The sequence below is a fragment of the Colletotrichum siamense genome (assembly GCF_013390195.1).
Source record: "Colletotrichum siamense strain Cg363 chromosome Unknown KSG_Cg363_contig10, whole genome shotgun sequence".
Classification (NCBI taxonomy): domain Eukaryota; kingdom Fungi; phylum Ascomycota; class Sordariomycetes; order Glomerellales; family Glomerellaceae; genus Colletotrichum; species Colletotrichum siamense.
The window spans coordinates 1,628,356-1,656,336 of NW_023501023.1; the positions used below are offsets into that span (position 1 = coordinate 1,628,356).

Consider the following 27,981-nt stretch of genomic DNA (forward strand, 5'->3'; position numbering starts at 1 on the left):
CCAGCAATATGCCTCCTGGTTTGTTACCCCGAGAGCGTCTGGCGAACGAGACCGTAACATTCCTACAGGTGCCCCACACGACGAGCCTCAATGGCCTCCTCGATCACCCCATGAAGCCCTCATCAGCACACCCGGCGGGCGCGAACGACTGAGACGGCTTGCGAACCGAACCTCTCCCTCTCCGTCACCACTCAAGAGGGGGCGATCCATGTCCGCCTTATCGTCAAGGTCGGCCGCATTGCGAGACGAGATGAACGACCAAGAGGAGGAGGAGGACGAGGAAACCCTACAGCTCAAGTTACAGGAGATCCAGGCCAGGTTAAAGCTCAAGAAACTTCAGAGCGCAAGGGAGAAGACAGCTGTGCCCCCATCGCCTAGGCGCAGATCACCACCACCACAACCAAGACCATCCTCGAGAATATTTGGACAAGGCGCAGGCCGAGCTGCCGCCAGGCCTTTGTCACTTCCCGCCGCACCAACTATCGAGGTGCCTGTCTCCCCAACGAGAAAGGCCCCGCCCCCTCAACCACAAACTTCACCAAGTCGGGTTCTTCTGGGAATAGACAAGGGACTGAGAGCGAAAGACATCTCGTTGAAAAGAGCCCCAAGTGCGCTGCGCAGAAGGCAAGATGGAGAACAACAATTTGGCGGCTACCTCCAGAGGTCAAGGACCCCCGGACCCCAACCCACGTCTGAAATATCTCGGCCGCTGAGTTTCAACGAGAGGTTAGCTGCAGCAAGGACAACAGAGCAGGATCGGCAAGGTTTAAGAGACAGAGTTCAAAAGGTCAGGTCCAATGCATTTGAGATTGGACGGAAGGAGATGGACGAGTACAAATCAAAGGCCGTCGACCTACCCGATCAACCCGACGTAGCGCCACAGTTCACACGAGAAGAGATCCTCGGTTTAGAACCCAAGAGCGAGCAAGCACCAAGAGACGGGCAACTAGCTCTCCCGGCACCGCCATCAGCATCCGCAGATGACCCCCAAGGTCTCTATCAACCACCGCCTGACTGGATGTTGCCACAATCGAAACCAGCGAAGCCTAAGAAGCTAGCACCTGCAGATGTACCCGAATCCGAAGCTTCGGCATTCGAGCCGTATTCTAGCTTCCATCTTTCGCAGCGCATTCTGCCACACCAGGTCCTAACCAGGCACCTCTCTGAGAAAAAGATTTTTAAGTTACCAGATTTACTCCGGAAAGTCAAGGGGCCCGAGTTCCAGCTTCCAGATATCGAGCAAGATATCGTCGTCTTCGCCATTGTGGCAAAAAAGTCGGAACCACGCTCGCATAAACCCAGACCGGATCAAAAAGGGAAACAGACAGACAAGGGCAAATACATGGTGATTACGCTGTGTGATTTGAAGTGGGAGCTTGAGCTGTTCCTCTTTAACTCGGGGTTCACTCGCTTCTGGAAGGTCACAGAAGGCACTGTGCTGGCAATCTTGAATCCTACGATCATGCCGCCACCGGTCGGCCGCGAAGCCACTGGTCGTTTCAGTTTGGTCATCAACTCGGATGCCGACACAATCATGGAAGTAGGGAAGGCTCGGGATTTGGGCTTCTGCAAATCCATAAAGAAGGACGGCGAGTACTGCAATTCGTGGGTTAACAAGAAACGAACAGAGTTCTGCGAGTTTCATACCAACGAGGCAGTCTCCAAGCAGCGCGCAGCACGCATTGAGATCGGCACCATGGATTTCGGCATGAGTGGTGCAGAGAAATGGCGAATGAACTCTCGTTACGTCACCAAGCCTCCTACCGCGGCAGAACAAAAGAAGAGCCAATACGACAGGGAAACACATAGCCATTGGTTTGCCACGAAATCCATGAGCGCGGCGCAGCTTATAGATGGTGCCCAGGCTCTCGCAGATCGGAGGGAGAAGGAAGAGGGGCTGAAGAAGCGGATGCTTCAACAAGAGCGAGAACGCGGAATCATGCAGCGCTTGGGCAAGATCGGCACTGGTGCTGGAAGGGATTACATGAAAAGGACAGAACGTGGTCCTACTTCCAGTGTATCCGCTTCCTTTCCCCCGCCGGGACCGTCATCATCCAACGCCATTGAAGAAGAAGCGAAGCCCGATGCTAAAGCTCTGGGTCTGGTAGGATCGAGGAGTAGGGACCTCGCAATCCACCTGAGCCCTATAAAACGCAAGAGGCCGCAGAGTGCGCAATCCAGCTCTTCGGTCGGGGCTCCAGCATCAGCAACAACTGGCGCGAAGTCTGGTTTCGGTTGGGGTGGCAACCTCAAGGACAAGCTGAGCAAGATGAAGGAGGGCGAAAAGTTGAGCAATGACAAGCCACCGGTCCGGAAAAAGACGAGATTCGTGACGGAGAAAGGCATTCGCGAAGCTGGGAGAGAGAGCTTGGGGATGGACCTGCCACAGACAGTTTCCTTTGAAGATGATGATGACGACTTGGTTATTCTTCGGTGAGATTGGGTAGCATTGGGATTTGGGCATGGCTTGTGAACGGCCGAACGGAAGCACGGTGTCAGGGATAACGGCTCCTGGATGGAGTCTACTCGAAGCGATCATGGGTACATTTATGGTCCAAAAAACAGAACCAAGAATAGAATTTGACGTCCTCGAGACGATCGATCACCCCAAACTGCTCACCTAACCCTCCTCTTGCGTGACTAATACATGTGCTGTGGCAAGCAGCGCAAAGCATTCCATGTTACCGGCCATGATTTTGAGCAAGATGTGGATGTACTCAAATGTTTCCAGCCAAATGCCTCAGGACTTGGACGCTGCCACATAACTAGGCGGCCTTGCTTCCTTGCTCTTTGCCCAGTCAGATTCCTTGTCGCCCAAAGTAAGTTCCAGAGTCTGTCCTTTGCTGAAGAAGTCATGCCCAATCCAACTCCTGTTGTACGCCTGCCCGTCCAGCTTGGCGCTTTGCACGTAAATGTTTTTGTAAGCCGGATCGAACCCCACGCACTTCACTGTAGCATTTTTGCCCGTCAGCGGACTCTTGACCGCGATTTCTTCGAAGAAAGGTGGTGTAATGAGATACACATTTTGTCCCGCGACAGGGAATAGACCCATCACGGAGAAGGCGAGGAACGCCCCCATGGCACCAGAGTCGTCGTTTCCAGGCAGGCCGCCACGGGTAGAGTTGAAGGCAGACGGTATGTACTGGTGAATGCGTTCCGCCGAGAGGCCGGGCCGTCCCGCATAATGATACTGGTACACCGTGAGAAACACTGGCTCGTTGGAGATGTCTGCGAGAGGAGACGCGTGGAAGTAGTTCAGACGGGAGACGAATGCATCATCGCCGCCCATCACGTCGATGAGAGTTGAAGTCGCATGAGGCACGATGCTACAAGAGGTCAGTTTGATGTGACTGAGTTGGGGACTGGTACGTACAACTGATACTGCCAGATGCTCGCTTCGAACGTCTCGCTGGGATTTGTCGTCAAGGAACAAAATCCAGCAAGAGTAGAGCAGGCAATCGGATCCTGGAAACCCCAGGTCCCATTCATGTACTTTGGCTGGAAGAAGCCGTTGAAGTTGGTGTCCGTGCCATTTATCAGTGATTTTTGGTCCAACTTCCACAGATTTTGCCAGTTCATGCTTCTTGCCATATACTTATCGTGGGCTGTGCCCTCGTTCAAACCCTGAGCTAGCGTCGCCAGACAAAAGTCATTGTACGAGTACTCCAAAGTCCTCGAGATGCTCCTTGAATTTGTGCCGAAGCCGATGGGATCGAAATCGAGATACGGGATGTAATTGAGGTTCTTCCAGCTCGTCAGTCCGCCACGACCTTGGTAGGACCACTCCAGGGGCTCCTCTTCTGCGTCCTTGGTGATGGCCTCCAGAGCTAGTCTCCAGTCTATCGAGGTTAAATTCTTGACATAGGCATCGACGAGAACTATGTCGGCGTTGGAGCCGCCTTGTGTCCAGCCTTTACAAAGAGACATACGGCAGTCGGGGAGCCAGCCTTCGTGTTTGTATATGTCCAGCAGGGAATTGACCATCTGCGTCTGCGCTACCGGATCGATGACGGTAAGCAATGGATGCTGGACGCGGAAACCGTCCCACATGCTGCTTGCAATCAGTACAGATTGCTAGAAGACGAGTTTTGACGCACCAGTAGTATGAATCAAAGTACGGGACACCGCTATCCCAATTGGGGTTCTCGCCAGTGTAGTTCTGAGGGGAGATCATGTTGCGATACAACCCGCTCCAGAAACTTCTCTGAAGATCATCCGTCGCACCGCCCGCCTTGATCGACACTGGGCTCAACTTCTCCCTCCATGCGTCTTTGGCTGACCCGACTAACGAGTCGAAGTTACTCAGGGGATCAGGAATCTCTCGCTCAGCATTCTGACACGCCTGTCCGCTGCTCTTGAATGAGACGCCCACTCTTGCGGTGACCGTGTTGTTAGTGAGCTCCTTGAACCGGACGAAACCTCCACCCTCGAGGTAGAACAAGTTGAAGCCTCTCGTGATGAATAGCTCCTTCGGTTCGTTGCCCGCGCGGTTGTTCACCCATACCCCCGTGTCGAAGATCTTGGCCCCAAAGAAGTCGACGCAATAGTGCATTACATATGACCCGGCGCCGAAGCTGGGCAGAAACGTGCCGTTTCCCGTCATCCGTCCTGTGGGAGTATCAATCTTGATTGAGGCATTCTGACGGCTCGCCCAAAGATCCGTCAAATCCAACATCACAAGCGGATGCTCGTTACCACTGGGAAACGTGAACCGCAAGAGCGCCGCATGCTCAGAGACGGTCATGTCCGCCTTCACACCTGACACCATGTCCACCGAGAAATACCCCGGCTCGGCCACCGTCTTGTTCAAGTCATATTTGGTTGCGCGGTCTCCGATCCGAAAGCGGCAGTTATTGAGCTCATCACCCGGACACACTTGCGGGAACAGCGGGAAGTTGCCCAGACTGGGGTTGCCTCCGGTGCCGCTGTCATGGACGATGCTGAAGCCGGTGATGTTGCTGCCATCGGTTGCAAAACCACCAGTCTTTTCGCCGTCGACGTCGGCGACGGCTTTGGCGAGCCCATAAGGCCGTGTGGCGCCGGCGAATACGTTACCGCCTCGCTGAGAGCCGATTAAGGGGTCGACAAAGGTTAGAGGATCGAACGACTGAGAGACGACGGCAGCACCAAGAGTAACGAGTGAGACTAGTAGGCGTTGCATCCTGCGCATGATGCAGAAGACATGGGATGAACTGTAGCACAGAGTTGATGTAGATGGTTCATCCGCGGGAAGTCAAGCCTCTCATGAGAGACCGAACGAATTCCGCTGAAGAGAAGAGGAAGAACGCAACCAGAACTGAGGGCTATAAATGTGATTGATTCAGTTCACCATCTCCTCACCTCCTGCAAAGTAGGACGACGCACGGAGATCCCGGCTACGTGCTGGTAGCTGGCCAAACTCTACTACTCGACCCCGCGCGTGTGCTCTATGCGGTAGGTGGTAGTCTGGTGATCCTTGATGGCGCGGGAATAAACATCAACGAACACCTGATTGTCGATCACTGGCCAGTATGCGCCGTGTTAACCTGCAGCTCTAGCCAGTCCAATGTCCGGATCTCCGTGTATGCATGGCGGACATGGCGGCGCACGGCATTTTGAGGTGCATCGTCGGAAGATTGCAGAGGTTCAATATCGCAGTCGAAGTTGGGTTTGCCGTTGGATGCTTTCCCGTCAGGTTTTCACGAACTCCTCATCTCATAACATTACCGTGTACCCGTTGAACGAAACAGTCAAGTTGTTTCGTTTGGACGATGTCTGAAGAAATGAGGATAAACGGACTTGGGTGCTGGGGGCTGGGGAACCGAACCTTAGCTAGAATTACAGGGGTAGCTTAGCCGAGAGACAGCGAGAGTACCTATACCTTCCAGTTTAGGTACCCCACAACAGCTACTTAACAGGTACGGTGCCTGTGGAATATCACGGTTTCCCTTCCCCCATCTGCTCAATTCTTGACTTGCACAATCCTCATGGCTAGAGGTGGGACTCAGTTGGCTTGGAAGTCTTTCGTCTGAACATCCTCTCAATGATTCAGACAGATGAACCTTGGTCGAGTTTCTACGCATCCGTGCCTTACTGCTAAATGTAGAAGGGGCCCCCTTGAGGCAGGCGCCCGAAACACCCAATGCTCCAGCTTGGCCCCCGGAAAATTGCCCCAAGGATGGAGAAGGACACATGGAGCTTCGTGATTTCAAACATCTTCATCTCTTCAGGCCATTGTCTGTTCTTTTATCTTCTGGCTCTCCTTTTTCCTTCGTCTTCTTCCTGCAAACCGGGCTAACTTGTCATTTACTTCCTCTCAACCAACTGTCAAGATGCTGGACATCTACCAGCTGAATCTCGCCGGCCTTCTGGTGGCCTGTGGCGCTCTCTTCGCCTCAAGCAACACTGATAAACCTGTCAAAAACGATGAGAAGAGCGCGAAACAACGAAAGAAAGAGAAACCCCAGCAAGGATCGCAATGGGCGTTCTACGTCGTTTACGCTCTCGTCATGGGCTCGGATTGGCTTCAGGTAAGTCAGTACCAGTCAATTAATTTTACCTTTCTGACACGATCACAAGGGCCCATTTCTCTACTCCCTGTACAAGAATGAGCACGGCATCTCCTCAGACCTTGTCCCGACGCTTTTCACGACAGGATTTGTCTCTGGAGCTGTAGCCGGCTACTTCATCGGCTCCCTGGCCGACCGTCACGGCCGCAAGGCGAGCTGTCTCTTCTTCTGCGCCGCCTACGCCCTCTCATGCCTTCTCACCACCATCCCGAGCCTGCCGCTACTCTTCGTCGGCCGCGTCCTCGGAGGTCTCGGGACCAGTCTTCTTTTCAGTGTCTTTGAGAGTTGGATGGTCACCGACTTTCACGCCCGTCGTCTCGGGGAGAAAGGTCTGGACCTGTCGCGAACTTTCGGCTTCATGAGCACAGTCAACAGCATTGTGGCCATCGTCAGTGGCGTTGCCAGCGAGTGGCTGGTTTCCATCACCGGAACGCGCAAGTCGCCATTTCTCGCCAGCATTGGGCTGCTCGTGCTAGCCGCCGGGATCATTACCAGCCAATGGGTAAGATTCCTGTCACTGCGCAGATCTTGGTCTTTAGGCTAACGGGTGTTTAGGACGAGAACTACGGTTCCACCGGCCAAAGTTCGTCTAAGGAGGCTTCCAAGGGAAAGAAACCCAGCCTCTGGACCACGATGACTGACAGGCGCGTGCTTACCATCGGTCTCGCATCAACAATGTTCGAAGGTTCCATGTATCTCTTTGTAGTTCTCTGGAGTCCCGTCCTCGTCGCCGCCTCCTCTTCTCCGGACACCCTGCCTTACGGCATCATCTTCGCTGCCTTCATGGCCTCGACTCTGCTCGCGTCCCTCTTGTATCCTCGCCTGTCTGCCATGGTCTCAACTCCGTCTCGTTTGCTGTTCGCAGTCTTACTCGCAGCTAACGCAGTCTTCTTTGCTCTCGGCACCGGTGGTGCGCGACCAGAGCAGGTTACCTTCTGGCTGTTCTGTCTCTTTGAAGCTTGTGTGGGACTCTACTTCCCGTCCATGGGCTACCTCAAGGGCAAGGTTGTGGACGATGGCGTACGCGCGCAGGTTTACGGTGTTCTGAGAATTCCGCTCAACTTGTTCGTCGTTGTCAGTCTGATGTTCACAAGTGACGAAGGAGCAAACAAGGTGTTCCTCGTGTGCGGCATGTTGCTCCAGGCAAGTTGCGGCGCGTTATGGCTCATGGGTGGACAGGATGTATGAGCGGATGGCTGCAAATCTGGCACTAAAACGGAGGAGATAATGGGATAATATTCAAGGTCTATATGTCCAACATGTCCAACATGTCCAACAGAGGAGCCATGTTCATTCCACAAGCATGGAAATCAGATTTGACCCGTCTTACGATATCACGCCAACATGTTCACCGACTGACTGACGTCGACTTAAGCGCCCGTTGGACACGTCACCCCACGAATCCCATCGGGCCGTTTAAAGCTCGCCCTCTCGCCCTGGTGTCGGGTCTCGTTGCGCCAGGGCTAAGCCTTGCGTCGAAAGTACGTCCGACGTTGCGCATGCACACATATCGTGTCTCTGGAACCGAGCGAGAATGTGTACACCGAAACACCCGGAATGGGCAAATCTTTCACATCACCTGATGAATAGGGTCGTCACATTTCAAATAGTGTCTCATTCTCAAACTTGACAGGGCGATTTGTACACCTCTTTATCTAGATACCGCCTTGCTTCACCACTACTGATTGCCGCCCGAAATATTAAGGAATCACATAGTATTCTGTCCCATCCGGCAAAGGAAAGCCAACAAATTAGAAATTAGATACACAGGTACAAGGCGAAGAGAGACTTCGAGGAGCTACATTATCCAATAACAGCTGGAGGGCGAGCAACTGCAGTCCGCCTGCTCGACTTCCCAATGGTTGGAAGCTCGTTCAGCGTTGCAGGAGGGATTACCTCGACGTCTTCCAACTCAATTTTCAGACTAGGCACCCTTTCGAGTGAGATCGTCGTCCCGTCCAGCTGAAAGATGAATGTCAGTTAAGATCCTGCGAGTAACGTAAACAAGACTGAACTCACCTTCCTGATGACGACCTCCAAGTTATCATCGATCGACTCCAGAACTGCTTTTGTCGAAGACCCTCCTATGCTAGCCGACTTCATAGCCCTCCTCAACGGAATCTGGTCGTAACTTTTACCTTGCTTCGGCATGTCTAATAAGGTGAAGGAACCGGCGAGGCCACCGTTCATGAACAATTGCACCTGGCACGGCAATTCCAGCTCACTCCTCTCAACTTGAACCTTGGCGAAGTACTCCGTCCTGGGTGCAGCTTTGCGTCTCTTCACTCCCCGGAACGAGTTAGGTACCTGCGGACCATAGAGACTATTCACGGTCCTGCTGACCGCCATTTTCGTCTCTCCAGGCGCCTCCTCCCAGAACCGCATGGGCGCGTACGTGTACCCCCAATCACGGATTTGCGTCACCGACTCGCTGGTGAGAGGCTCTCCTCCTCTACCGATGAATGGCATCATTGGCGATTCTGGTGTGGTGATGGTTCCTCGAGGCGTCGCAAACAGGTGATTCGAGGGGTACGAGAAGTGCATGGTCGCGTTCTCGAAATGAAGAGCTTGCCAGTAGGCTATGAGGCGGTCTACATTGGTGTGGTGAAGCCAGCTGAAGATTTGAGTCAGAGCTCGTTGATCTCGTCATAGTGAGAGGTTCAACTAACAACAGGGGGTCAAAGGCTGAGGTTGACAAGTACACGAGGTCTTGGCCACAGGCTGCTCCAACGTGCACCTCGCCATGAGGGCCTTCAAAGTTGGCTCCCTGAGATTGCGCCGAGACCATTTCGTCAAAGCTGGTCGCTTTTAGAAAGACGTTGTACTGTCATCAATCAGTAAGTGTCCGCTGTACAACTTGAAAAAAAAGTCCCCGGGCGATCGCTTTTCGATCTGTGGGCGGAAGTATGTCTCAGACTTACCACCTTCTCCTTGAGATTGAACCCCGAGAGAATGTCATTCGCCGACTCTGGGAAGCTTTGCCCATCATCGACACATCGTTTTGTGTAGTTTTTCCCGTCGAACTTGCCAAAGTCGCCCTGAAGTGCAGATTCTGGGTATGTGTACCTGAAGAAAGGGTTCCGGACTGTGGTCTGACGAAGGGTACCGTTGTCCGATCTGTTGATGACAACCGTTGGCAGTGCGCTCACTGGAGGTACGTTGGAGTTGGCACCCCAGTCCCAATATGCTAAACGTAGATCCTCGGCAGCTTCGACATACTGTCTTCTTGATGTGGCTGGGTAGGCGGCGGCGAGTCGTTTGGCATGCTGCACAAGGACTTGCTGTGTCGGGAGTGTCAGTTCTTCCTGGAGACAAACCTGAACCTGTGAAACGATGCACAAACCTCATACAGTGAAAGATACGCACGATGCCAGGTGCCGAATAGCATTTGCTGTTTGCGAATGTCAGCCAGGTCAATATCAACTCTCCACGTTAAGGTTGCTTACATTGTGCGGACAATACCCTGCGTCTGCTCCTGTCTGCGGCCCGCCCCCAGACCAAGCCATGTACGGCTGCCCGTGAATACCTGAGACCCACCATTAACTAGAAGTTCAAATCAACGACCCTGTAGTTCTTACCGGCAATCTGGAAGAATGATACGGGGTCCGTTTCATTCGCATCCTGCATCGCCGTGAGCGCCCCTACGTACAGATCCCTGGAGAAATGTCAGCAACCTAATCTCTCTCGTCTGAGACAGTCATCTACCATTGTGGTCCTCCTTCGTCGTAGAGGCTATTGATGTCTCTCCTAGCCGGCACCTCGCCTGTCTGGGCGTTGATACCGGACCTGACCCCTGTGACGGGGAGGTTCTGCCCAACAGCCGTCCATGGGACGGCCACTAGCAATACGAGTATAACTTCGAATGGTAGAGTAATCATTGCGTTGGGGGAATCTGATTATGGTTAACTTTTTCAGATCGCCAAGGAAGATCAAGCTCTCAAGACCCAAGGGGAAAGCGAGGGTGTTTATATTCCCGATGGTCAAGTCAAGCGCTTCCAGGTTGGTGCTTCAACAAGCGGTGCCGTCGGACCCGTTCCATTCCCGCGCTGTCACCAACCTTGTGGCATATCCAGCATGTGGAAAGGTCTTTTGTTGGAGCCTTCGCGTACCGTCGCTCGGCATGGGCGACGATGTTCAGGAGACCTGATTCTTGGGTCGCGAGCATGACGATCATCCAGCTCCACAGACAGTTAACCAGGAACAATCGCAGAACGCTCCGACAAACGGTGACGGAAATAGCAACTAAGCCACTTTGTGTGTGACCTCTCTATATTGCTTGCAGGTTCTTGCTGATTAGATGCTAAGGAATGATCAAAGTGGCGTGAGGCCTCAACTCGATGGGGAAAGCAGAAGTCCGGAAGATCAAGGCACTATCGAAATTCAGGTACGCGGCGGGAGGTTGCATGCATTTCACGAGCTGGGCCACCTCAAGAAAACGTTGTGGAAACATCAGAGCGGTCAGGCGCTCACCCTGTCTACCCTGTTCGCTCTTTCCCGCTGTGGCCTCCGACCGGCCGGTTTCTATCTCTCAAAATCCGTGGCTCGTGTTTTCTGTTGGCGCCCATTCGCGGCTTTTACGGCCAACATAAATCACAACATCCAACCTGTGTCACAAACAGAATCACCGCGAGTCGTTTACGCTGGGTTGCCGTTCTTCCGGTCTGCAGCTTCCCGTCTGAAGCATGGGTTGCAGGCAGAAGTTCAGGGTTACTAGGTCCTGGCACACTCACCGCTTTCGGCGAGGTTTGCGACGGGCTTTGGTCATTCTCACAGTGATTCATCTGACGAGATTCATTGGCAGGCGCGAGAATGCCGTTGTCCTTCGTAGATGATGCAGTCTTCTGCGGGTAAAGCGCATAAGACTGACGTGGCAACAGTAATATTCTCCTTATTACATGCGGCTGGGAAAGCTGATCGTGCGGGTTTTCCTACTCCTAGGTATGTCGGCGTCTAGCCGTATGCTCGTTACGTTACGTGAAGGTGTATCTAAAAGATGTTGAAGGTAATCGGTGCCAAGAAGTCGAGGAGAAAATATCACAGGGATGGCTGACAGGTCCAACGATGTCGAACTTGCGGAGGTTCAGTGGTGCATGACTGTTCCGCCATAAAGGGCGAGCTTTAGGACACAACCTATTTCACGGCATCAGTTGTATTACTGCCAGGCATGGTGGCGGAGATGATTTCTCAATAGTGCAGGGAATGATGTAAGTGATATTGGAGCTGTGAACCAAATGGAACCCCTAAATACGTGATAGACAGAGAACTTTTGAGTTCGTTGTCAGAGACAACTGGGATAACGCGGTGCCTGAATGATTCCAACGGTACTTCGTTCGACGTGGTTCAATGAGACTCAAGAATTGCTTCTCCAAAGCCTCCAAACTCCTTTGACCCACGATGACCACCTTCGGATCATGACCACACGGAGACGACATAAAGAAGCTCGACTCAGAGAGACTTTTCCAGCAAGATGAGCTCTTGGAAGCCCTCCTTCCATCTCTTCATCTGGTCTGGTGTGGGCTTCGGCAGAGGGCTGCGCGCAACCCCTCCATACCCCAGCCAGGCTTGAAGGCCAGCTTTGACTCCGACGACGCCTCCTTGAATAGCTGCCCAGTCTCCCTGAGATAAAACCTCTTGGATCTCTTGTGCTTCTTGATACTTTCCTTCTTGGAAGAGCTTGATTGTCCTTATGCATGCCTTGGGAGCGATATTGGCCAGCCCTGCAAGAATGCCATGGCCTCCAGCGACCAGAGATTGGATAGAAAAGTCGGCCGAGCCAGCCAGCACGAGGAACTCAGGCACATCCGCATCTGGGTTCTTTGCCAACTTCCTCGTGGCATTTGCGACACGATTCAGCTTGCCAGTGTTGCCGCACGTCAGTTTCACGCCGGCAATGTTCGGGTGCTGAGACAGCTCCACGATAACGTCGCTTGAAAGATCAATCCCTCCCACTGCTCCCGGGAAGTTGTAGATCAGAAGGGGAATCGGAGAGGAATCCGCAACTTCGCGAAAGTATCTCAGGATGGTCTCGGAAGAAGGCGCAAATAGACCGGAGTAATACGACGGGGGCAGGACGAGAGCATAGTCTCCCCCAGCAGCCCAAGCTTCTGAGCAGTACTGGATAGTCTCACGGGTGCTCTGGCTTCCGCATCCAACGATTATCGGCATCTTGGAGAATCCGGCTTCGTTGAGGGCTTGCCGAGTTGTGGCGGTAACCACCTGGCGTTCGGTGTGGGTGAGATGAACCGCCTCCCCATTCGATCCCTGAGTCGCGAGACCGGTAACACCGGCTTGGGCAAGTCGCACTGCGTGGCGGGCAATGGTGTTGGTGTCCACATTCTCAGTGCCAGGGTCAAAGAAGCACATGGTTGGCACGTAAACACCAGGGACGAGCGGCCGGCTCTCGTCGAGACCAGCACCCAGCGAGGCGCTGTCGAAGGAGCTGCTCAGCGGTGAATGCGATTCCGGATCCGCGGAGCTTCCGATGTTGAGATTTGACGGTGCGCTTGAGCGAAGTGAGTTTTTTCTGATCCCAGCTGCGAAACCTCCGGTCGGTGAGGGCGCATCGTTGTGAGGGGCCATGGTCAACCTAGAAGATTTGTGGAAATGGGCGTACCCGGGGTGTGACGGCAGGCGAAAGGAGTAGCGTTGCACAGTACGCGCTAGAAACGCGGAACCAGATAGTAGAATATGACAGGACAATAGAAGAGTACTTGGAGCTGGATTTAAGGCACGTTCCCTCGTGAGTCTCGAAGATGCAAAAGGAAAAAGGTTTGGAGGGTTGGTCGACGGCAAAGGGAGGCGTGTGGGAGAAGGAAGAAGGGGCCCTTTTATCATGAACTAATTAACGCAAAATCACCAGTCGCTCTTACTTTCAATTCTACTTCTCCCTTGCCATACTTGATACAGCCCCAGAGGGAGCTGGTGGCGTTCGAAACGATATGGCAGTCGTAATTTTCCTCCTGTATGGAGGCGATGTCGCTCAACTCGAATGACACGAAGCCAAGTCCCTTGTACCATGAAGTACCGATTTCTGTTGGAATCACGCAAGGAAGAGAAAGACGCGCCATGCCAGCAATGAAGCATCAAGAGTCATTCTTCATACGTCGAGCGTTGACTTGTCCTGAACGGTTGTGGTACGAAGGAGTGCAGCGACCAGGATCGCAAAGATGTGAGCGGCTAGACCAGGATGCCGCGACACAGTGCGAGACGTGCGGCGGAGGACGACCGCTTAGCCATGCGCTAAGATGGACCCCGGGCTTTCTAATGCTTGAGATGGTATGTGGGAGGTTCAAGATCCAGCGCTGGCAAGACTAGATCAGGCCAGGATGGGTTGGGGAAGAGAAGACGATTATTCTGGGGTACGTCCCCGACCTTTTTGTGTGGGGGTTAGCTCCCGCCGGGCACATTTTACCCAATGTCTTCTGTCCTGCTTTCACACATGCGTAAGGTATCTCGTGTGCTTGATCAATGGTCAACATTTCCGCCCTTATAGCCGGGATAGAGACAAATACGGAAATTGTTGGAACTATCACAGAAGGCTCGAACCATGAGGTCAAGGTATCAGCTCAAAGCGATCAAGCATATGTGTTGCGGGGTGAGCTGTTGTGAGCGGCAGTGAGATCCATAAGCCTGCAGTACGTGTGTAGCAGGCAGCGCTTGTACCGGCTACCATTTTCCACATTGGGATTTCTCGGGTACTGGGCACGTTGTCGTTCGATGCGGCGGCCTCTTTGGAATCATTCGGTACTCGGTAATCGACTCGGGCGAAGGCCGAGATGTCAAGATGTCGAGGTGCTTCGAGCCTTGTCACATCTCCCATGAGGCGGTCGGGCTCGCTACAGGACCAGATGATGGGCGGTATGGCGACTGTCGAAAGTGATGTGGTGCCAATGGAGATGCCCGGCGCTTATGCTTAGTTTTGTGAGCCGAACCCACCATCCATCAACTTTTCGCGCCAAACGAAATGTCTTCTTCTCGACGTACTTTGATAGAAGAAACTTGAGTGCTTTCACTGTGACATCTAGTCAAGGCCGTTGTTCGACTCGTTGAGCCTCTCGCCCTCATCGGTCTTCATGAGTCGATGGCCTGTCCTAGGGTGGCAGCAACTCATCAGTACCGGTCAAGAACATGCTGTATGTCGAGTGCGTTGGCGATAAGCATCGCGAAATGAGGCTGTCGTGTCGTGGGGCTGATTGCGTGCAGATTTCGGACTCCGTCGTGACCCGTGGTGAAATTCGGGCCAAACATGTTTCTCACCGGTGAATTATTGACCGAGCCAGGTACTTTGCGGCAGATTGGGATGAGATGCATGGATTAATGCGAAGTAGCCATCATCGAGACCGGTCGTTACATGTGATGAAGTTGGTTCCATTGCGTCGGTCTGCGGGAGCATTGGTGACCTATTCGAAAGTGAGTGAGTGTGATGGATGTGCGGGTAAAGGCGGTACTGACAGCAGCGGCTGGTGATCAGCTTGGCAAATACAGACGTCACATATCTTTTTGGACGAATCAGCCTGGGCCGATGAGGGTTGGTGTCGGACTGTTCCCGACATCCTCAGAGCCTAGCCAACATCATTGAAGCGTTGCCATTCGGGAGCCCTTTACTGTGCGACTGCCAACCCAGTCATTGATTCATGAGCTCTCATCGCTCGGCTGAGCCTTATCGGTAGGTCAGGGTCGTGGGACCTCCGCATCGACTGAGAGACAGTCATATGACTCTGAAGATTTTCTGGGACTACCTGCATGATGCAGCGGCAAATAAGACTTTTTTTTTTCGGGCACTGAGCGTGATGTTTCCGCGACGGAGTGTGAGATGGCGAGTGAGGCGCCAAATCCAACATCGGTCGTCACCATTGTGTGTCACACAATTGAAGGAGTGAGGTTGATCCCTGAGACAGGAGGCGGGAGGAAGCAGGAAAGTTAGCAGGACTTAGACTAGACGCAGGCACGGTGCTGATGCTGATCCCGGCTTCTCAGCAAAGACGACACCACAATGTCGCTCAGGATGCAGGAAAGAACTTATTCTCCAATTGAAATGGTCGACACGCGTACGCAATTAACTCTCCAAGAAGAACTCGAGGCAACGGCCTTCGTCTTAATCTCACTCATGAGCATCACGGTATCCGCATGTGGACGGGATGGGTCCTTCCTTCCAGCCATCTCCACACTTTCGCTTTTCTGCCTCATTGAGAAACAGAACAGGGCGTCATTCGCTAATTTCGGGTGGAGGTTTGGCAGACCCTAGTCTAAGTAGCAGGGTTCAGCCAACAGACATGCTGTGAAGCTAATCAACAACTACCACACCTCAATCATTCACGCCTCTAAATCCTCTACTATATGAGACTGTTGAGGATATTGTTGACATGGATTGATGGCTGCCTAGTCAGACTAACCCTCACATTGATGGCAGTATTACAGTAAAAACGCCTGCTTCGCCATAACTCTTGGATAACCCTCCAAATTTCAGGGTTTGGGGGGAATTCATCATCCTTTGCACCCCGACAACGCTACGTAATATGCTACGCACACAGCTGCACGCAATCCTCCAAATCAGGCTCGTCTTTTGGAATGCGTGCATGCGCTCGTGACCACAAAGTCGAATGTAGGCATGCCCGAAGACTTGGCATCCTTGTACGTGCCGAATTGACAGTGTAAGTCAACCAAGTCTCTCACAGTGTTTGTCTAGCTCAAGTGCGATCGGTCCAGACCCCGAGCTGTTCTCGTTAGTATTGTCGGATATAGTTGGAGCAGTCTGCTGACCCCGACCCTCCATAATATTGCAGAAATCCACCTGGATTATGTGGACGTTCTCCTTCAGCCGCTCTTGCACGTCCATCAGCTGCGCCGCGGGACCATTCCCTTTCCTCTGCCGGCTGCATGAATCTCACCCCGGGTTACAACACCATTACCCAAGGCGGGCGTCCGGATGCCCCCGCACGCTGTGCTCTCCAGTTGTAAGGCACATCTGTGTCCTTAGATCCGGTTCTGTAATCGATCATTATGTTCGAATGAGGGGCCTCCCTTTCGATATTGACGTAGAGACTGCCAGATTTTGCGACAAGGCAATGGCCTCAGTCTTGTAGTTGCTCTTTTGATTCGGTATGGCTATAGTTCAAAGACGGAACCAATGGTGCAGCTGCTACGTGTCGAAGAATACCTCGATGATGAGACCTTACTTACAAGACGTGCCATCTCTCCGGTACTATTTCACGCCCTCAATGATCAGCAACGAGCCTCTTATGCCACGTCTGCACCCTTCAGGAAAATCCGGGGGCGGGACGTCATGCGTCGTTGACCCAAAAGCCTGGTACAATACGGAGCCAGACTACCTTCAGGTCAAGAGTCTTGGCTCCAGTTTGTGGCTCGATTTCTTTTCGGAGAAAACAAGAAACTGTGCTAGAGTCACTTCGGATTCCGAGTGCCACTCGTTCTTAGAAGGCGACAGGTCCGCGTCTATGACTATTCTTGTGGAAGCCTTTTCCGTGCCCAGCATGAAGCGTATCAGAATCCTTCGTGGCTAAGCCGTCTCGTGCCGAGATGACCTGAGTCAATCATGCCTTTCTACACGTGTCTCTCGTTCATTGCGAGTTCTCACACGATCTAGCCTCGAAGGTGAGGGTGAGGAGTGAAGGAGTAGCCGCAACCCATACATAGATCGTTACCTCCGGTGACCCCATGATGCTGTAGTTCTCTCACCCCGCATAAGTAATTCTCTCGAATTATTGTTTTCTCCTGCTTAGTCCGCTGGAGGAAACCATGCTAATTCAATTGCGGGGTTGTTCCAGGCTCAGGGGTCAATCAGACGACGAAGCTAGAATGTGTTGCCTCTTACCCATCGAGGAACCAGCCTCAACATGATCGTGAGCGTGAGAGGCAGTCAACATGAGACATTTGGTGTTCATGATGAGGAATAGTCACATTCCCCAACATCTCTTTCTCGATTGCGATTGAAAGCCTTCCTCTTGGTATTCATTGACCTCGGTTCAACATGTTGCTTCAGATCCCCTTCAGTGCTGCAACTATTGGCGGTTAAGTGGTCTACTTGAATTCCTCCCGGGAAACAGATGGACTACTAGGCTGAGAGGGAAGCTTCAGCAGACCATATCAGTGCTTTCCAACCCCACGGCCAACCTCGGTTTGCCTCCTTGAGCCCCCACACCCCGCGTCTCTTCCCCAGGTTCAACCAGACCAAAGAGAAATAACCTGGACGAAGCCTTGCCCATTTGTAGTAAGCTCGAACCGACTTCTTGGGATAGTCAGAGACACGTGCTACACATGTTGCTTGTCTGCCCACGCACATATCGATCTTAGGCTATGTTTCTAATTCAACGACATCTCCGTGAGAAACCGTTACAATCTGCTTTGAGAACTGAGCAAGCGTCCCCCGCTTGCGCCTGTTCTAGCAAACTTTCTCTCTAGCCAGAAATTCAAGTATGTCCCGTAGCATTTGTGGGGAATGACAATGACCAAGCCCCTCGTATTTCTTGAAAATGACCTCGCACCCCGCCATCTGTAATACGCTCGAGGCGTCTTCAGCGTACCGGAGCAGCACGTTATCATCCTCGGTACCGTGACCAAGAAACACAGGAATTTCATGTACGCGAGGTTCTGAGTTGGATTCCAGTCGCGGAAAACCTATCTCTTCCCGTAGAAGGTCCAAGGCCTGTATCAGCGGAGTGGCTTGCGAGCTATCTTCCTCGTGAGAAAAGGGGTCCCAGTTGTCATCGCCTGTGGGTTCAAGGATATCCTCCCCGATATCAACATTTCTTTCCTGCCTGGTACCGTGATACTCTAGACCTTCTTGACCAGAGTCGCCCTGACGCAAAATGTCGCGGAGACCGCCGCCCATAGGCAGCATCCCACACATTCCCACGATGCCACCGAGAGAATCACCTTCCCAGAGCAGCATGCAGACAAGAGCGGTTGCGCATCCTTGACTAAAGCCGCCCAGAAAGACTCTATCTGCGCCGCCGACAAGCAAGACTTCTTCCCTCAAAAGGCGATGCAAAAACTCGATGGTCTCCTTCGCATGACCCAGAACAGTCTCCTCCCAATCACCGCTCCCATCAAACCATTGGTTGATGATGGATCGCCTGTAGATAGTCGCCCGCGACCGTGGCGCCGTGGGGAATACGAATCTAGTGTTTGGTAGGGACTCTCTCAGCGATTTGGAACCATTGTCCGTCTCCAGTCCAGCAACAGAGGTATCAAGAAGGTCGGGCGCAAAGATGCGAGCGCTGGAGCCCCGGCCGTGGAGGAAGATGATGGTCTGGTTGTGGGGCTGCCTCAGAGGCGGGAAGATGGTGGGCGGTGGAAATGTGTGAAGTGCCTGACGCGGCTCGCTACTTGCGTTTGCGAGCTGCGGCGAACTTGGTGATTCGAACATCTTCGACCGAGGAGGTGAGGTACATGTCGAAGTCCGACCGGAGGTGGTGATGCGGGGTTGAAAGTTGAGGTTTTGTGATCCGGATTGACAGGTCTCCACAGGGAGCCTCCGGCATCTTGAAACCTCGGGGGCAAATATTTCTTGACAATTTTCTTGCATAAACTTGTCACTGAACCGAATTTATCATGGAAGGGCATTAATTCGCCCAAAACTGCGCCCCTAGACATAGTAAAGCTCCCTTCTGGATAGCTACTTCACCAGACCAGATTGTGTGCGTACTTCAAGATCAGGGGTTCGGCTCAGTACGTTTCCACATAAATCTCTATCATCCCTTCGTGAAAGAAAACACGCCTCGGGCTTTCTGCGATGTTTTGGTCAGTTCTCAGCACACTGGGTGATAGCCAGCTTGCGACCGGTTGCCAAAGGCCGCAAAACTCACCTCCCTCCGTCTTCCCCTCTTCTATGTATGCATTGCTATCATCTGGTTTGAGGTTGCCGTGAGTTAGGACGGGGCCATTAGGTAACTGAATGAACCCGCGAGGTTGGCACACGGATCTCCCTTGATTCCTCATTAAGGGTGTCAAACCACGCTTCCACTCCTGTATGTATCGGAAGTCGCTCGCGGTGCTGACTTTTCTACATCACCCCTTGAACGGGGAAATAACGACTGTTGGCGACAGCCCTTGAACGAAAGATGGAGTCCTTGGTGGGAGCATCGAAGTAGTTACGGGGATCATGTATGCTTGAGCCGATGAGGAGAGGCATGTTCCAAACTTCGGCTCATCAAGACATCAAGGAAAGATCATTCTTGGCATTTTCAACGATGTTATGGCGCTATCATATATTACATATACTGAAGATTGCAGTATAAGTCTTCACTCAGAGTACCGGCAATCTTTCATCGATAAAACGAAATCATATAAGCTGACGTTCGTGAAACAGCTTACAGACTGGGATTACAATATTGGCATTCCTCAGTATCACGGTTGCTATGCGGACTCTTCGGTAGCCAAAATAGGGTTGAATTAACGGCGCGAGGTTGGTGTTGAATTTTCGCCTAGTGGCACACGAGGGTTTCTTGTAGTCAAGTCATCTTAACAAGTGATTGCTGCCATTCAAGGTTCAGCTCATTGCAAAGAGGCAGGTCCTCTTGTGTACCACCACATCACCAGCGCCATCGCAGCCGCGTCAGCCGCCCGCGATTCGGCATCTGCAAGCCTTGGAGCGATCTTGTGCAACAACAATAGCCGGGGAACACTAGCGTGCATGTATGCATTCCTCCCTTCCTTCATCAATATGGATAGAGTGGTTGGGGAGCATACAACGTCACACCAAGGCAGCAGCAATAAGCATCAAATGCAAACTCAGCCGCATATGTTGTCTAGGCCATTCCCAGATTAATAGCATCCGTCTCAGTTGTGCTTTTGTGGTGTTCATGCGTATGGGATTCGAATCAACGGAAAAGAGGAGTGCATCTGCAGAAGGATCGCTGCATCGGAAGCCAATCTGTCAATGCCACATTGCGCGATTGACCGAACCGGCGAATCCAAAGCCAGAAGGCTGCAAAAGATCAAATTGCACGGAGCCGAATGCTTTCCCATGCCTTCCGGAGAGATTCCTGATTTGACGGAAGGATCGAAGCTTCACCATCGTCTGAGCTCAGCATCAGCTTCGAGGTCAAAGCATCTTCAACGGGGGGTTCGGATGACAGCGAATCATCGGCCACAGACGCCTCATGCCAAGAACAAACGGTGACAGCCTGAATGAGAAGAGCGAGCTAGAGACCTCACTAAATGATCACTCTCGCCCATTTTTGGCCACTGCCCCTGACTCAATAGCGGTGGGTGGCTATTGTTCATTCCTGCTAGACGCGGCACGGAAAATCCTCTGGATTCGAGGGCTTAGTAGTCTAATTAGACGAGAACAGCACATGGCCTAAAGCGCTACGGAAACGGCTGCCACGAAAGGCTACTGACAAATGAGATTGTTAGGTGGTTGATTGCCTGAAGGATCATACAGGCCATGGCAGCACCCACGCGCGTGGATAGAATTGGAGAGGGTGTGTTAGTGTTTGGGTTGATCAGGTCGCCAAACAAAACTAAGCGATCGTATCACCAGCTGGCGACCCGCGCCAGTGGGAACCGGTCGGAGACGCCGTGCGTGGCCCTCGGACCCGACGTGCGGATATGGAGCCGTTCTACCGCTTTTTACGAGGTTTTATGGGCGTATCTAGAGAAACAAGAGTCATAAGGCTGAGTGAGGTCACCGGACTTGAGAAAGAGAGAGACCACGCAGCGGCGACTAATGACGAGAGGGGCAACATGAGAAGATGCTGCAGAGGGCAGGTGTCTGCATTCACAGCACTCTGCGAGCCTGCGAGGTCTCTTCGAGATTAGCGAAGGGTGACAGATGCTCCATCTGGCATGGTACGCCTCTCGGAGCCTGGCGATACGGGCGGGGATGGGCGGGTGCGGCCCTCCTGGGTTTAATTTTAGAGATGTCTTTGCCGCTAGTGGCGCTCTCTTTTAGTCTGTCTTCAGGGGACCGCCCTGACGGCGTTTATGGTGGTTGGCTTCCCGCTTGATTCCATGACTAGACTCTGGCAGGTTTTCCTCATGGTACGTTGTTGACATCGTTTATGTGTTTATTTCTGGCGGCTTCTTTGTTGGCGGAAGGCTGAGGACAACTACCTCCAGAGTCGGGGACCCCCTTGGACTTGATCTGGGTCTAACAGCCTGCAGCATCGCGTGGCAAGTGCCGAGTGGTCTGGTTGGACAAACAATAACATGCGTGATGTGGCTTTCACCCGCAAGATGTCAGTCTCAAGCTACCTCTGCAAGCCTTTGAATACCCGCCGCCCATCAACATGCCGTGATACCTGCCCAGCAACTCGGTGTCGATACAGGTTCAGCGGCCGAGGGCGCTGCAAGCCTGCAAGCCCTGCGCCTCCTCCACAAAACCGTGTGGAGAGACCGTACGGATACCCAAGATTTCAATATCTCCAAGGCAAGATGAAGCGCATCAGGTGACGCGAAATGTCAGCAAAAACGAGAGACATTGTCTCCACGGGCTGGCAGAGGGGAAGGCGGGTTCGGCATGACAAACCGACCCCATCGATCTCCATTCACACAAGTCATGAGCAAGAAGGAGAAAGCGAAGGTAGCGGTGGGCTGAGTGACGTTTCGAAGCTGGGATCGGCCTGTCCCGTCGTGTTTTGAGCAAAGAAGCGCCCGTGCAAGCGAGAACTCTGTCCAAAGTCCACACCGCAGGGCTGGTTGATGGACTCGGGGTTGATGGATGATGAGCGAAGCAGAGACCACATCCTAAGGTACCCGATTGTGCTGTTCTTGCCCAGGCCCCAGCATCATGCACAGCCACCTTCTGACAGCCGCCGGCGGGATGGGTTGAGTGAGTAAACTGTAAGGCAGAGGCAACCCAGCCAGTTGGATACGAGTATCCGGACTACAGTACCGTACCTACGCCCCCGGGGACTGGCGATCGGTCCGTCTAGCTTTCGTGGTTGCAGCGAGCCTTGATCTCGTGAGGCGCGGGCATGCAGGCGGGCTGCGAAAGAAAAAAACAGTCCGGTGGGTTCGGGGTCATGGAACGTTGCGGGCTGCGGCGCGGCATGGCGCCCTCCTCCCCTTTTGGCTGTCGCCAGGCTCACCTTACTCACCTCGGCACCGAAAGTCAGAAAACGGTCGTCGCCACTGGCAGAAAGAAGAAGTCTCTCACCTTCGTGTCTGGAAATAGCGCCTGATGCCAGATGGGTGAAAGCCCCGTGTCCGGCCTTGGCCTTTGGCCTTCCCAGCGGAGAATTATGAAGATCTCTGGGGCCTTCGGGGCGCCGGCACGACGTTCTACGAGGCTAAGAAAAATTGAACCTGCGGCAGAGAGATTTGCTGCCGAGGAGCTCGTGGGGAGAGATTCTGAAATTGACGGTGGGCAATAGGGGGCCGGACTGGCTGACAACACCGTGGATTGGATATGGATAGCCCGGTCCTGGGTCCGCCTGTTTCGAACCGGCGGGCTGAAGTCGGTTCGCAGCTTCACGAGGAAAAGAAACTTAGGGCAGCCCGGGACGAAGGCACTCCTGTTTCACGGAGGACACAGCAAGTCGCAGCTGGAGCCTTGGCAATGAAGCAATGAGCCAGGGACGCTGAGATGGGCTGGTTCTGACTCCTCGGGGGGCGCCAGCCCAGGCTGACGGGGAGGAGATGATGGATCACGGAACATTAACAAACGGGGCGATTGCACAGCTGTGATGAAATGGAAACCCGACTGCGAATACAACATATCGGGATCGAGGCGCCGTGGTTGGCTGGCGGCGGCCGCGGGTCTCGGTGCATGTTGCTCGGCTGAGCATCTAATCTGAAGATCAATCAACGGGTGACTGGGCCGGGTGGGAGATGGCGAGACGCGAAGTGGCAGAGTCGCAGAGAAACAAGTCCCAAGCTTCCAAGATTCGGCCAACTTCATCGTTGACAAGGTGAGTGAGGTAGTAGGCAGGTGGGCTACAGTAAGAAAACTGCCCAGAACTCCCGTCTCCTGCGTCGTCGCTGGGCGCAGCTTGCTTACTATGATTGCTGGCCTCCCTCCGTCTCTCCCTAATTATGCACGCGCGCGCTCGCACTAAGGCACATGGCAAGTCTAAATGCAGGGTCTCGACGTGGCATCCATCCAATAAATCCAAAGTCCCCTTCTGTACGTACCAGCAATCTGACAAGGGCGATGCGCGCTGCCCTGCGCGGCAAGACGTGCTCGTAAATCTGGACGATGATGACTTGTGAGCGGCACTGAGACGATATATTGATGTGTTGCTAAGTTAAGGTGAGTTAGGCAGGCCCCGGGGGATCTTCCAATGACGCAGCGAGAGAGTTTGGCCTCGCAGCGGGAGGCACACGGCAACCGCGACTTCGGGCGATGGGGAACGCCAAAGGTAGGATTAACACGGTTCTTACGGGGGGGGTCAGTTAGGGTTGCTGAGTCGGTCTCGTCGCGTGAAAGAGAGAGAGAGAGATGGAGAGAGACAAGACAACACAGACTCGGACGGTCACGGATGCGTCGCAGGGGTCACCCCACTGCTTCAGAGACGATCTATTAGACGAGCAAGACATCACCAAAGATGCGACGGCAGGCTGTTGTGACTTGTGCCCTATCACGATGCGGTGCACTAGTACTGTCCCATGCTCTGTGTCTTGGTTGGGGGACCATTGCAGACTGCGGCGCCCCTTATTTTCCCAGGCGAAGAAAGCGGGATGTTATTGTTTTGGTGCTCGACAGGACGCTCCGATCAGCTATGGGAGTTGAACAGGGCATGCCTTCAGCGGTAGCCATCATCGACACACTGAACGAGGCATGAGGAATGCGGGAGAAGGAGGAGATGGGCGATGTTTGACAATGGGCGAGGACAACCGACAGGCTGGCTGACACATTTGACGTTACCTTGCAGTTGGCACAAGAATGTTCTGCCTCGTGGCAGTGATGGGTTGGAATGCGCTGGAAACGGGCCGGATGCAGAGGCCGGCAGCGTCAAGATACCTACCTACCTACCTAGACAGATGGGCGATGACGAGCCGATCTTGACGTGCCCTGTGGTGGAATTCCGCTGGCGGCATGCGTACTTGTCTGGTATTAGTAGTGTGGCTTCTTCGTGTTGGTGTCAATCTCTTGCGCTGATCATCCAACGTCGCGAGAGACGGCGGTTTCGCGGACTGAGCTTTCCAGGAAATTATGCTTGATTCCCGTGGGCCGTTATCCGTAATGATGCACGGCGGATGGATAACAGGTCCTCGGTAGCCTGTAGGGGCCATCGGATAGAGGCCGATGGAGAACCGATGCGCTGGAGGCGGCCTTCTCTCTCGTTGTCTTGATCGATGTTCAGTACAATGTACCACCAGCTAGATATGCAGCCCCGGCCGATCCCTCAGGAACGGATGGCAGGCTGCTCCAAGCTCTCTCTTTGGCAGCAGCAACGCCATCCGTCCTCCTTCCCATACCTCCTTCTGTTCCTTTTCCTTCTCCGAGGCCTTGGAGGAACTTTGGAGACACTCTCTCTCTCTCTCTCAGGAAAGGAACTCGGGGTCTCCTCACTCAGGCTCTGCCTTACGGAAAGGAGATCCCGGTCGAAAAGAAAGCAGCGCCACTCCACTCGGTGCCTTTCTTCTTCGGGCAAGGCGGTCGAATCCGGCGGCTCTGATTGGCTTTGGGGGTCAGCGTGTAAATTAACCCAGATGGATCCTGGACACAAGAAGCAGCAGCCCACCGGTTCCAGGGGCCTTCATTGTGGAGTGTGGACTTCCATGGCTTCTCTCTTCTGGTCATGCCGCCACTCACACTTCTTGGGTGGACAAGTACCTTACTACGGTTCTCTTACTCTAGTGTACTATGTACCTGCACAAAGTACCTTTTGTCTCCTCCATTGCTGTCTGCTCACCAGAGAACAAAGTGAACGGCCCCGTCACCCCGGCCAACCTACCGCATGGGAACGCCCCAAGAGCCAAAAAGACCCAAAAAGACCCAAGGGCTAAGACCAAGCAGCCAGGGGTGCCAGCTGATGGTGCAGGACTGAAAGGCTTGGCCGATGACAGTCGCTCTCCCCCAGCCCAAGGGCACCATCAAGGGCACCAAGGGCCAGTGCAGGGTCCTGAATAAGGTACGAGGTCGTATTGATTCGCCCAGCTCCATCCCCCGTCCACACCACCACACACACCCACCACAGTCACAGTCACCTCCCGTGCTCCCCTTCCCAGGCACCATGGAGACTTTTTGCAGCCATCCATGCTCAGCAGAGAGGGCCCTGGGTCGTGGTATTGGTTTCTGCTAGCTAGTTTGGGCCATCTGCTGCTTCCTGCCTGGTGCTGCCCTGTCCTCGCTGCTGTGCCTCACCTCACTTGCAGAGGATAATAAAACCACCTCCCCCCATCGTAAGTCTGTGTCTGTTCTCGTTCACCTCCTCACCTCTCCTACTTTGCTTCCCCACGAGCACCCTCATACCTCTTCTAGCTTACCTGCTTGTCTCTCGTTAATCAAGCCTTTGTTTTTATTTCCACACTGTCGCTCCTACCCAAGCTCCTTCCAACTTTTCAGCTCGAGCAACAGCCAGCCTCCTTTTAATACACAAACACCTCGCCCTCAACAACCAGAACATCACCTTCAAACTTTTCCTCCATCCTCTCAGTCTTGATACATCAAGTCTCAACAACAGGCACAATGTTCTCCAAGATCCTTACCGTGGCTCTTGCCGCTACCGCGGTCACTGCCCAGACCTTCACCACCTGCGACCCTACCAAGAAGGGTATGTATGACCTTCACATTTCACCTTCCGTTTTTTTTTTTTCAAAATGTGCTTGCCGGGACCACCTTGCTGACTTGGTTTATCAGACTGCCCTGCTGACCCTGCCCTGGGCAAGTCCGTCAGCATTGACTTCACCAAGGGCAACAACGACGATGTCTTCCGCAAGCTCGACGGCACCTCTGTGAAGTTCGAGGATGGCGGTGCTCTCTTCGCCATCAACAAGGAGACCGACGCCCCCACCATGGCCTCCAAGAAGTACATGTTCTTCGGAAAGCTCGAGGTTGTCCTCAAGGCCGCCCCCGGCAAGGGTGTCGTCACCTCCGTTGTCCTCCAGTCCGACGACCTCGACGAGATTGACTGGGAGTGGATCGGCAGCGACACCGCCCAGGTCCAGACCAACTACTTCGGCAAGGGTGATACTACTACCTACGACCGCGGTGCTTACCACCCCGTGTCCGACCCCATCAACGCCTACCACACCTACACCATTGACTGGACCTCCGACTACGTCAGATGGTCCATCGACGGCACCCAGGTCCGCGAGCTCAAGTACGCCGACGCCAAGGGCGGATCTCGCTTCCCCCAGACCCCCATGGAGGTCAAGATCGGAACCTGGGTTGCTGGCCGCAAGGACGCCCCCAAGGGCACCGTCGAGTGGGCTGGTGGCTACACTGACTTCAACGAGGCTCCCTTCAACGCCTACTACAAGAGCATCACCATCACCGACAACATGGGTGGCAAGAAGGGTGCCAAGGAGTACGTCTACGGTGACAAGTCCGGCAGCTGGGAGTCCATCATTGTCAAGACCGAGTCCAGCTCCGACGACGACTCCTCTTCCTCCGCCGCCTCCAGCAAGACCTCCAAGGTTGAGACCAAGACCACCATGACCACCGTTGCTTCTGGCTCTGCCACCGCCTCTGGCTCTTCCGAGGCTACTGCCACCGGTTCCGCCACTGCCACTGGCTCTGGTTCTTCCTCCGGCTCTTCCAGCGCTTCCGCCACCGGTGCCTCCAGCACCACCGCTGCCCCCGCCACCGTCACCGGCGCCGGCTACATGAACAAGGCCAACCTTGCTCTCGGTGCCGCCGGTCTCTTCTTCACCTTCCTGCTGTAAGCAGCTTCCGACCGAGTAACCCGATCAACGACCGTACACGCACGCGTATGACTCAACAAAATAATCCCATTTGGAGAGCGGATTGTACAATTCTTCGACTTCCACCACGATCCTTATCCCGACTGAAGTACGCAGGCCGTCCCCAGCTTTTTGGGGCGCCTTGGGCGACCAGTCGAGGCCAACCTTGACTTAATCTGGTACTTTTAATGATCACGCTCTCCGCGGCTTTTCCTTGGATCCTTGGGAGGATAGGATGGGGATCAGATCCGCGACGGCCATGCGATTCTCAGGGTGTTTGTTTTTGTCCACTCGAGAGGAGGAAGAAGAAAGGAAGGCAGCAGCGGGAACATTTCGCATGGGAACATTGCAGCTTTCGGACGGAGGAGGTTTTAGATTTGGTGTGTTTTCAGCCGATGGTTTATGATACCTTAGAACAGTCGCCTCTCCAGGGAGGTTGAACTAGTTGCTTAACAAGAATTCTTTTGATAACATGAGTCGTCTTCTGCCCCCTCCCTGAACAGATCGTGAATGGCTTTATTTTTACTTGGGCGATTGGGTTTTCGGGTGACTCGCATAAAAGAGGATCACCGAGATGATCAGCCGTAACGTCTTGGCGGATACGAGAAGGTGCAATTTC

The 27,981-nt window shown here is 53.5% G+C and overlaps 7 protein-coding genes across 7 annotated transcripts; 3 read left to right on the plus strand and 4 right to left on the minus strand.

Annotated features, from left to right (window-relative positions):
* Positions 1-2,740: 2,740 nt before the first annotated feature.
* Positions 2,741-5,170, minus strand: CGCS363_v014337 (putative secreted glycosidase; the record flags this gene model as incomplete). Its single annotated transcript, XM_036646186.1, has 3 exons — positions 2,741-3,326; positions 3,374-4,051; positions 4,098-5,170. The coding sequence occupies 3 exons, from the start codon at positions 5,168-5,170 to the stop codon at positions 2,741-2,743; spliced, it is 2,337 nt and encodes a 778-aa protein (XP_036488989.1).
* Positions 5,171-6,311: 1,141 nt separating this feature from the next.
* Positions 6,312-7,736, plus strand: Mfsd5-1 (Molybdate-anion transporter; the record flags this gene model as incomplete). The annotated part of the gene is made up of 3 exons (XM_036646187.1): positions 6,312-6,509; positions 6,559-7,050; positions 7,104-7,736. The coding sequence occupies 3 exons, from the start codon at positions 6,312-6,314 to the stop codon at positions 7,734-7,736; spliced, it is 1,323 nt and encodes a 440-aa protein (XP_036488659.1).
* A 615-nt stretch (positions 7,737-8,351) lies between these two features.
* On the minus strand, positions 8,352-10,426 carry TYR (Tyrosinase; the record flags this gene model as incomplete). Its single annotated transcript, XM_036646188.1, has 8 exons — positions 8,352-8,510; positions 8,568-9,162; positions 9,218-9,372; positions 9,470-9,829; positions 9,892-9,939; positions 9,995-10,074; positions 10,127-10,203; positions 10,254-10,426. 8 exons carry the CDS (start codon positions 10,424-10,426, stop codon positions 8,352-8,354), a joined length of 1,647 nt encoding a protein of 548 aa, XP_036488227.1.
* An 804-nt stretch (positions 10,427-11,230) lies between these two features.
* Positions 11,231-11,656, plus strand: CGCS363_v014340 (uncharacterized protein; the record flags this gene model as incomplete). The annotated part of the gene is made up of 3 exons (XM_036646189.1): positions 11,231-11,345; positions 11,426-11,486; positions 11,566-11,656. 3 exons carry the CDS (start codon positions 11,231-11,233, stop codon positions 11,654-11,656), a joined length of 267 nt encoding a protein of 88 aa, XP_036488323.1.
* Positions 11,657-11,993: 337 nt separating this feature from the next.
* CGCS363_v014341 (putative 4-hydroxy-2-oxoglutarate aldolase) lies at positions 11,994-13,127 on the minus strand (the record flags this gene model as incomplete). Its single annotated transcript, XM_036646190.1, has 1 exon — positions 11,994-13,127. The coding sequence occupies one exon, from the start codon at positions 13,125-13,127 to the stop codon at positions 11,994-11,996; it is 1,134 nt and encodes a 377-aa protein (XP_036488324.1).
* A 4,819-nt stretch (positions 13,128-17,946) lies between these two features.
* CGCS363_v014342 (Acyl-protein thioesterase 1) lies at positions 17,947-18,933 on the minus strand (the record flags this gene model as incomplete). The annotated part of the gene is made up of 1 exon (XM_036646191.1): positions 17,947-18,933. The coding sequence occupies one exon, from the start codon at positions 18,931-18,933 to the stop codon at positions 17,947-17,949; it is 987 nt and encodes a 328-aa protein (XP_036488162.1).
* Positions 18,934-26,145: 7,212 nt separating this feature from the next.
* Positions 26,146-27,344, plus strand: crf1-0 (putative glycosidase crf1; the record flags this gene model as incomplete). Its single annotated transcript, XM_036646192.1, has 2 exons — positions 26,146-26,230; positions 26,317-27,344. The coding sequence occupies 2 exons, from the start codon at positions 26,146-26,148 to the stop codon at positions 27,342-27,344; spliced, it is 1,113 nt and encodes a 370-aa protein (XP_036488163.1).
* Positions 27,345-27,981: the final 637 nt, after the last annotated feature.